Source organism: Cynara cardunculus (genome assembly GCF_001531365.2).
Source record: "Cynara cardunculus var. scolymus isolate 2C chromosome LG 7, CcrdV1, whole genome shotgun sequence".
In the NCBI taxonomy this organism is placed as follows: domain Eukaryota; kingdom Viridiplantae; phylum Streptophyta; class Magnoliopsida; order Asterales; family Asteraceae; genus Cynara; species Cynara cardunculus.
This window is the reverse complement of record NC_037534.1, coordinates 1,634,598-1,643,861: the sequence shown is the minus strand read 5'-3', so window position 1 is coordinate 1,643,861 and position 9,264 is coordinate 1,634,598. Positions and strand designations below refer to the sequence as shown.

The 9,264-nt window shown below is 29.6% G+C and overlaps 1 protein-coding gene across 1 annotated transcript; it reads left to right on the top strand.

Moving 5' to 3' along the window:
• The first annotated feature begins 1,898 nt into the window (after positions 1–1,898).
• LOC112515875 (homeobox-leucine zipper protein ATHB-13-like) lies at positions 1,899–2,984 on the top strand. The gene is made up of 3 exons (XM_025122827.1): positions 1,899–2,019; positions 2,165–2,544; positions 2,642–2,984. The coding sequence occupies exons 1-3, from the start codon at positions 1,944–1,946 to the stop codon at positions 2,966–2,968; spliced, it is 783 nt and encodes a 260-aa protein (XP_024978595.1). The 5' UTR covers positions 1,899–1,943; the 3' UTR covers positions 2,969–2,984.
• Positions 2,985–9,264: the final 6,280 nt, after the last annotated feature.

Here is a 9,264-nt window from a genome sequence, read left to right as displayed (position 1 = left end):
ATAAAAGCTTGAAAGTACGTTACCCAAAATAAAAATCAAGTTAAAGTACGTTATTTTTTCATGCAATTTATTATATATTTTTATGTGAGACTAGTTAAAATTATCAGTAACTAAATTTTTGTACAAATATTTATACACCATATTTCTATAATCCCATTTGGGAAAAGATTCATATTCGTTTCTTTTCATTTTTTTATGGGACAAGATGTCCTTGGGTACAATTTATTTTATTTTGTTAAAAATAATTGAAAAATAAAATAATGAAAATGAGCATTATATTTCTAGTCAACTTTGTCCCCAAAAAAACAAGAGATTATATTAAATTTATATATGTTTTAAAAATACAATATTTAATACCAAAACGAATTTTGATGTTTGAATTAAACTACTCTACATTTCACTATTTTAAAGTGTAAAATATTTATCGTAATCGTGTAAGAAGCAGAGTTAAGGTGAGATACGTAACGGGGGTCTGGATCTTTAATCATATTTAATCTCAAACTTACTCATGAATCATGTTTGATATGAGAACTAATATGGTACGTCTCGGTGCATCTCATTCTAATGTGCATCTTAGGGTGAGAATCCCTTCTTACGTTTTTTACTTTAACTCTTCTCACCGGAACCCAATCCTGGGGTAATTGGAATATTATATGTATATAAATTAACCTTCGCATCGTGGGTAAAAATATAAAAAAGATATATATGGCATACTGCATTTGAAGTACAACTAGAGTTGTCATTTGTTTCTATTGATTACCGACTTTCTTGATCTTGAGATGCACGAATACTTGTCAGCTTAAGAGCTCGAGTCCATGATTTGATAAGCACTTCATCAACGTAGCCAAATATATATATGATGTCATTACAAGTTTACCGCGTAAAGCACATACAATAAGTAAACAATAACTCAGTATAACATTACATATACTCATATTCTTAGCGACATGTGAGTCATTGGTCTCTTAGGAGATCAAGGGTTCAAAACTCACCAAAGGTGAGAAGGGTAAGTGAGTTTATTTGTTCTATTTACCATACATAAGTATTATATATTTCAATAAGAACATTCTCACATGTCTCTAGTTTTAATGCTAAACACCTATAGCATACCTAACTAGTGTAAGGAAATGTTTCTAGTAATAAATATATATATATATATATATATATATATATATATATATTAAAAAGGGAAATTAATAGAAATAACCATTTTTAAACTTGGTTTCCTCAACTTACGGAAGGGTCAAAGTGTAAAAAAAATCTATGAATCCAATCCACAAGTGTAAGGACCAAATTTGTAGATTAGATACACAAGTGATGTTGGGACTAATTAACAAATTTGGTCTCTACACTTGTAAACCTGGTTTAAAATTTTTTTTACACTTTAATCCCTCTACAAGATGTAAAAAATGACCTATTAAAAAACAATTAGCGGTTATTTGGTAGTTGCTGAATGGTTTTGTGCAGAATCATTAAGTGGTCAGAATGATTAAGATGCTTTCATGATATAGTGCAAAATGAAATATAATTGTTTGGTAATTGTTTACAATGATATTAGGGCTCTTAATGGTTGAGAGAGGTTCAAGATACAAAATCATTCAGAGGGTTTTGTAACCATTAAGAGACAAAAAATTTTTACCAAACTAGATTCATCTCTTAATGATTCAAATTTTATCTATTAATTGAACTATTAACCGGTAAACAAAGTGTATCAACATGGTGAAACCCATAAACAATGGATTTAGTAGCAGAATGAAGGGAACCTTCTCTCTCTTGTAGTTGTAGGTATCCAACAGGTTCCAACCTCTATCCCCATAAGACAACCTCTCACATCAAAACACACACACACACACACTCCCATTTCCACACCATTCAACCCCTCTCACTTTAAATCCTTAAATCTTTTTCCAAAAAAATTTAGAAAATTCTCCATTGCAATTGCCATGTCCTTCCTCCCACCTGAACCCATGTTCTTTGGCTATGAATTAGATCACCACCACCACCCTCATCACTTCCAAGGTCCTCTTCTCTCTCTTCTTCTCAATATATACATATAAATGTATATATATATATACACACACATACATGTGTGTGTGTCTGAAGATCAAGTACAATTGAATTATCATTAGTTGGTATATATATATTTATGTGTGTGTGTGTGCAGGTGTTGAGCCACTGATGATGAGAAGATCCATGTCATATTCCGGTAGGGAAGCTGAAGAAATGAATGCCGGCGACGGTGAGACGTCGGAGGACGAAGGATGTCAACTGGGAGAGAAGAAAAGAAGGCTCAACTTAGAGCAAGTGAAAGCTCTAGAGAAAAGCTTCGAGTTGGGAAACAAGCTCGAACCAGAAAGAAAGCGCCAACTGGCTAGGGTTCTAGGGTTGCAGCCAAGACAGGTAGCCATCTGGTTTCAGAACCGAAGGGCTCGATGGAAGACTAAACAGTTAGAGAAAGACTACAATGTCTTAAAGAGACACTTTGACTCCATTAAAGCTGACAATGATGCACTCAAGAACCAAAACAACAAACTTCATGCACAGGTCAATAACCCTAATTCATTCATTAAACCCTAAATCCATCTTGCATTTTTCTTTATAAAGTTGTTTAATTTCTTTGATTCTTGATGTTTGATTTCAGTTGGTGGCTTTAAAGAGCGGAGAACCAAATGGGGTTAGAGCCATGGTGAATCTAAACAAAGAAACAGAAGGATCTTGGAGCAATGGAAGTGATAACAGTTGTGAAGATAACAACACCATATTTTACACCCAGATTTCAAACAATTCTTCCATGATCGGCGGCGGCTTAACACCGCCGTATCTCCTCGGTCAACCGTTAAATCAGGAGGCGGTCGCCGGAGATCATGAAGGTTTCTGCACTAATATGCTTAATGTTATGGAAGATCAACAACCTGCAGCTTTTTGGCCATGGCCGGAGTCTGAGCAGCAGCAGCAGCCTGAACTATAAAAATGAAAAATCTCTACCTTTCTCTCTTCGTTTTTAATTCAAAAAAATCACCCATTTTGTAATTTTATTTAATTAATTGATGTATATTTGTGCATTTCCTTGTAATTAGAAATCCCATAATTTAAACCAAATTAAATCGTTAAACAATGCATGATCGGGTTGGATTTACGAAGGTCTCCGTGCACCCAACTCAAACGATTTCTGTAAGTAGAACTTTTTCGGGTCTAAAAGATACGCTCGTTAAACTTTGAGGAAGCTTCCGGGCATTTGAAAAATACAAGAAAGATCAATAACTTTAAAAAACTAAAAAAATCTCTCGAAACGGTGAAATTTGGCTAAAAATACATCGAGTTGACTTTGTAATATTTGATCGACCTTAAAGGTGCACTTATTCAGCAAAATTCTTAACTCTCTATGCATAATTATACACATATATGATCTTTTTTTCTTTAAAATAAATAAATTTTGTAAATAAATAATATTTATATCGTGGATATTTCCAAGCGTCATCCCAAAAAATCTTGGATTTATGGGGATTCATGTGGCATGTTTGTTACACAGCATATATTATTTTGCCAGTTAGGTTAGTGTAGTTGCTCTGGCATGTATGGGTTATAATCATTTATAAATAAATAACATAAATATTTATTATATATATATATATATATATATATGCACACACACATAGACAGATTTAGGATCACGTAGGATCAGCTTATTTTCGTAAGACCCATAAGATCATTTTTTTTTCCACTTGAAATTTCACAGTAAAACAGCTGTGCAAGTTTGACTTTTTTTTACCTTCACAACGGTTTTGCTGTAAGGTTTTAAGTGTAAAAAAATGGTTTCACGAGTCTCACGAAAATAGGTTGATCTCACGTGAACCTAACCATACATACATACATACATACATACATACATACATACATACATACATACATACGTACATACGTACGTACGTACATGCATGCATGCATGCATACATACATACATACATACATACATACATACATACATGCATGCATACATACATACATACATACATACATACATACATACATACATACATACATACATACATACATACATACATACATACATATATAGAGAGAGAGGAGATTTACTTTCCAAACCACGTAATTTGTACAAACCGTACAAAACTCATTCAACCAATTATAATTTGTTATTTTGTTAAAAAAATTTGTAATTATGAAGGGTTAACTAATTATTTTTATTGTGCAGAGTGTTAATCATGAATATTATCATCTTCATTATATTAATCTTAGAGAAATACATGAAACAGTTTCATTAAAATTTCGTAAGTATTATATGAAACAATTTCATAAACATATATAAAACAACTTCATAAAAAAAATATTATATGAAACAATTCATAAAATTAAACAATTTCATGGAAAAAAAAATCCATAAGATTAAACAATGACATATGAAAATGGTTTGTACGGTTTGTCGAAATATAAGTGGTTTGTATTTAATCGCTCGTTAATATATATATGCAACTTGTATATTAAAAATAATAATGAAGTCACCACTTTGCTATTATAAATGTAGTTTAGGAGAAGGTTCTACTTCTATGCATGTGCTACAACATTAAACAAAAATTTGTTTCATATACAATCAATAAAATTCCTCCTTAAAATATTATCAAAAATACATAAAAAAAAATATTCATCTAATATTAAAAATCCAATTAATTTTAGTGAACTTAATTGTTTAAAGTTGGTGACTTTTTAGTTAACCCTTTGGGTATAATGACCAAATTAACCTTAACGTTTTTGTCTCGTCGAGTAAACGATTCACGATTTAATATGCTTTTTGTTTGTCAACTATCGTGTGTAAAAATGTTCCGATAAGTTTATGGGACATTTTTGTACGTCTTACAAAACATTATATTATAACAGTTAAACATTCTATAAACTCGATTTTATTAGAATCTGATTTTTACTATCATGACTAGAGATGGCCAAATGGGTCTAGCCCGGCCCGATTATTTTCCAAAGAAAATGTATTTTTAAATGTATTTCTAGCTTTCTAAGTGTATTTGATTGAAAATCAAATTACAAATTAACAATAAACATATTTTTTAAGTGTATTTGATTGAAATTCAATTATAAAACTACAATAAAACGTACTTTTTAAATGTATATGATTGACCTAATTAGATATTTTAAATTATATTAGAATAATATTAAGGTATTTCTAAAAAATTATCAAAAAAAATTTAACAAAATCCAAAAAGAAAATATTTTTTAATATAGGACCGGTTTGGGTCCAGCCCGGGATCAGGGACCGTAACCGCTTACAAGTACCCTTAACCGGATCTTAGTATTTTCGACGGGACCGGTACGTAACTTGTTCGGATTTTTACTATTTCAGTCCAGGACCGATTTGGGTCCGATCGACCCGAACCGTAACTGGTTTTTGACCATGTCTAATGTCATTTAATAACTTATTAAATATGTACATTCATAAATCAATTATAAAAATATTGCTTTTTCAAAAATAAATTATAAAAGATTTACTTTAGAAAATGCTTTAATTTGTCATGATAAAAAAGCATATAATAACTATTAATTGAATTAAATAATCATATAGAGAGAGAAAAAGAGAATATTTCAAATGCATTTGTACAACCAATGCAACCCAATTAATTGAGATATTTATAAAAATAATGAGAGTTCATTTATTATGATTTGAATATTTATGGAAGATGACTAGAGTTAATTAATTATGATCAATACTTTATATTAGAAAACAATTAAAACTTGTATGAAATCATATATTCATCAAATTAAATGAACGATTGAAATTGAATTGTATTAATTGTACAAATATAAATCATTGTATAGTAATCAATCTCTATATATGTGTAAGTATTTATTTCCCCTTAAAAGAAAGGGTGTTTGTGTAGATGGAAAGGACTAAAAGGAAAAGAAAAGGCAAAAGGAATCAAACCACATTTCCCAAAGAGAACAAAAATCCAAATGCAAAAAATAATAAATCATTTTAATTAATTTTTAAATATTATTTTATGACAAAAACTAAGAGTTGGACTCTTAAATTAATGAGTTTACCAGGTTATATTGTTTTTTTAATTAATGTTTTTTAAAATACAATAATTAATTATCATACTTTAACTTGTTCTTGGATTGTCATTAACATGGTATATATCTAAAAGCATTTTTAAATACAAATTATAACTGATTCTTATATTATAAAATAATCGAGATGTTTATTGATAATTATCATAAAGGCAAATTACATGAAAAAGTAACGTACTTTAACTTGATTCCTATTTTGGGTAACGTACTTTCAAAACTTTCATTTTGGTACCTAAGATGTAAAGTTGTAAACATTTAAGTACCCGGGTAACCCGTAAAGACTAATTTTAGACTAAAAAAAGACTAATTTTAGATTTTAAAAAATCCACGTCACTGACCACGTCAGCAAATAATACTGAGTTTGATACCACATCACTYGCCATATCAGCATGATAATCGGTTAATATTTCAACCAGTTACCCGGGTGCTTAAATGTTTAAAACTTTACATCTTAGGTACCAAAATGAAAGTTTTGAAAGTACNACCAGTTACCCGGGTGCTTAAATGTTTAAAACTTTACATCTTAGGTACCAAAATGAAAGTTTTGAAAGTACGTTACCCAAAATAGGAATCAAGTTAAAGTAYGTTACTTTTTCATGCAATTTGCTCTATCAATAGGTACCAAAATGAAAGTTTTGAAAGTATGTTACCCAAAATAGGAATCAAGTTAAAGTACGTTATTTTTTCATGCAATTTGCCCTTATCATAATTTATTATTTATAAGTGAAATATATATGGAAAATAATAAGGTTTATTTATTATTATCATTTATTTATATTAGGAAACAAAATGCAATAAGATATTTATTGGAGGGCAAATTGCATGAAAAAGTAACGTATTTTAATTTGATTCTTATTTTGGGTAACGTACTTTCAAAACTTTTATCTTGCTACCTAATAAGTTTTAAATATTTAAGTACCCGGGTAACCGGTTGAACATGGATATTCAACCGCCTATGCGAGCCGACTAATCCTAGGGTGACCACCTGCTTTGCGGGTAGCCCAGAGTCATCGCATTTGAACTTCTGTGGCCACAAGGGAATTTTTATTCCTCATTGAATTTGAACCTGAAACCTCCTGGCACTGTTGACCTGTGGAACCAATCAGGTACCACCGTTGTTTGGATTTTAAATTACAAGATTACCATCGTGGTTTGCACAAAAGTTCAGTTTGATCATTCATTTCAACGACCATTAGAAATTTTCATTAAATGAGAGTAATTTTCGTTCTTTTATCAATTTTTTTCGTCTTTTACCTAATCAAAAATCACAAAGACCAAAAAATAATAAAAAAGGCGAGAATGCACCACTTTTAACGATCGTTAGAGGAAGTACTCAAATCCAGACGTTTTTATAAACCACGAGGTACTCTTGTAATTTCGAAACCGTAGGGACAAAAAGTGTTATTTTCAACAAACCACAAGGACCAAAATTGTAGCTTACTCAAATATCAACAAACTTCATTACTTGAAAGTTGAAAATGTTATGGGTTGGGCCAAAGCCCATTCAGCCCAACTCCTAACTAAAACAACCCAAGCCCAAATACTTCTTATTGATTTAAATGTTTAATTGTAAATTAACAACTAAAATTTGAATTAAAATCCGTAAACACGGGTCGTTGTTTAATATAACGAACGTGTTTTTGGCAGATTAGATTTACGCATCTGACTAACTGATAATTTAAAATTGTTTTCCAACTGTTTATTACAGGCCAGATGAACGGTTTTTTTTATTTATAGCTCCTTTTTTTATATCAGGTTTTGTTATTGATAACACTGAATCAGTTGTTTTTCAATATATAATAGCTTCCCGAGATATCATGCCTCTCTTGGACTTATTTGCTTTTTGACGTTATTTTGTATGTTAAGTCATTTTCCATATGTCATGTTTTAATAAATATCGTAAGTTTGATAAGCATGAGATCGACGTATATGACTTTTGAGTTCGATTTATTAAATCATGAATAAAAAACAGTCAGTATTTTGAAGTATTTTTAATGGCAGGAACCAAGTTGTTGGATCCCGTCAATAAATGATATAATATTTATATTGTTTGTTTTCTTTATTAAGTATTTTCAAAAACCGATCGGTGAATTAAATGTATCACCAATTATTTATATACGGTAATATTTTATTTTGTGAAATCCCTTGACAATCCGTCAGTGATATAAATGTATCATTGAAAAATTACGGACGACATTTTATTTTATTTTTAATTTGTTGATGGGTTTTTTATATCTGTAGGTAATATTATGTCGTTTTGTCAATGTGTCATATTCGGTTGTGGTGGGGTGTAACGACATTAATGGGTTCTCGTGGGCCTTAAGATGTTATAATGAGTATAAATAATTGTTTGTAACGACCATTAATCTATACTATATTATAAAGCATTTGACAAAAACTATTAAAAAACCATTTTTTTTTATTCATGAAGTACTGTTTATTGATGCATATTACTTAAAATTCAAGATTACAAATAAATTGTGCATAAGTACAACTTATTAAAGCTCTATGTTTGAAATAGTGTAACTAACTGCGGATAAACATAATCAGATAGAGAATAAACATCTCATTCTAAAATATAAAAAATCTAAAATATAATTAGGATAATTATTGAGTTCTAACAAAATACTTAATTATTATCTTTATAAAAAAATATTATTAAACTTAAATTAAGTTACTTCGTTACGTTAAATTAAATTATAATAAAAATTTTGAATTAACAAAAATATACAAATAAGAACTTTTAAATAGTTAATTTGTACTAATATTGATTTACAAAGTTTATATGATATTTTCAAATTTATATTTTATTCAAAAATATAAACATTATCGTTTTCTCAAACCACATAAAATCGTATTATATCGACATAGATAAAAAATAAAACGAAACATTGAAATGAAAATGTATCTTGATGCATTGTACGAGTACCTTTCTAGTTAGTTCTAATGAATTAATGAAATGTATATTATTGTTATTATTTAGATATTTAACCATTTTTATTGTATCTAAATATTTTGACCATCTCAAATAGTCTTATACCCAATCTATACTATCTTATAAAGCATTTGGCAAAAACTCTTAAAACTCTTAAAAACTCTTAAACTCGTTCATTCCTAAACGATTTCATCCCTATCCGATTTCATCCGATATCTGAATTCGTGTAACTAACTACA

Coding starts and splice junctions, on each gene's coding strand:
- LOC112515875 (XM_025122827.1), top strand. CDS start 1,944: ATGTCCTTCCTCCCACCTGAACCCATGTTCTTTGGCTATGAATTAGAT. Junction 2,020..2,164: donor CCACCCTCATCACTTCCAAG/GTCCTCTTCTCT, acceptor GTGTGTGTGCAG/GTGTTGAGCCACTGATGATG. Junction 2,545..2,641: donor ACAACAAACTTCATGCACAG/GTCAATAACCCT, acceptor GTTTGATTTCAG/TTGGTGGCTTTAAAGAGCGG.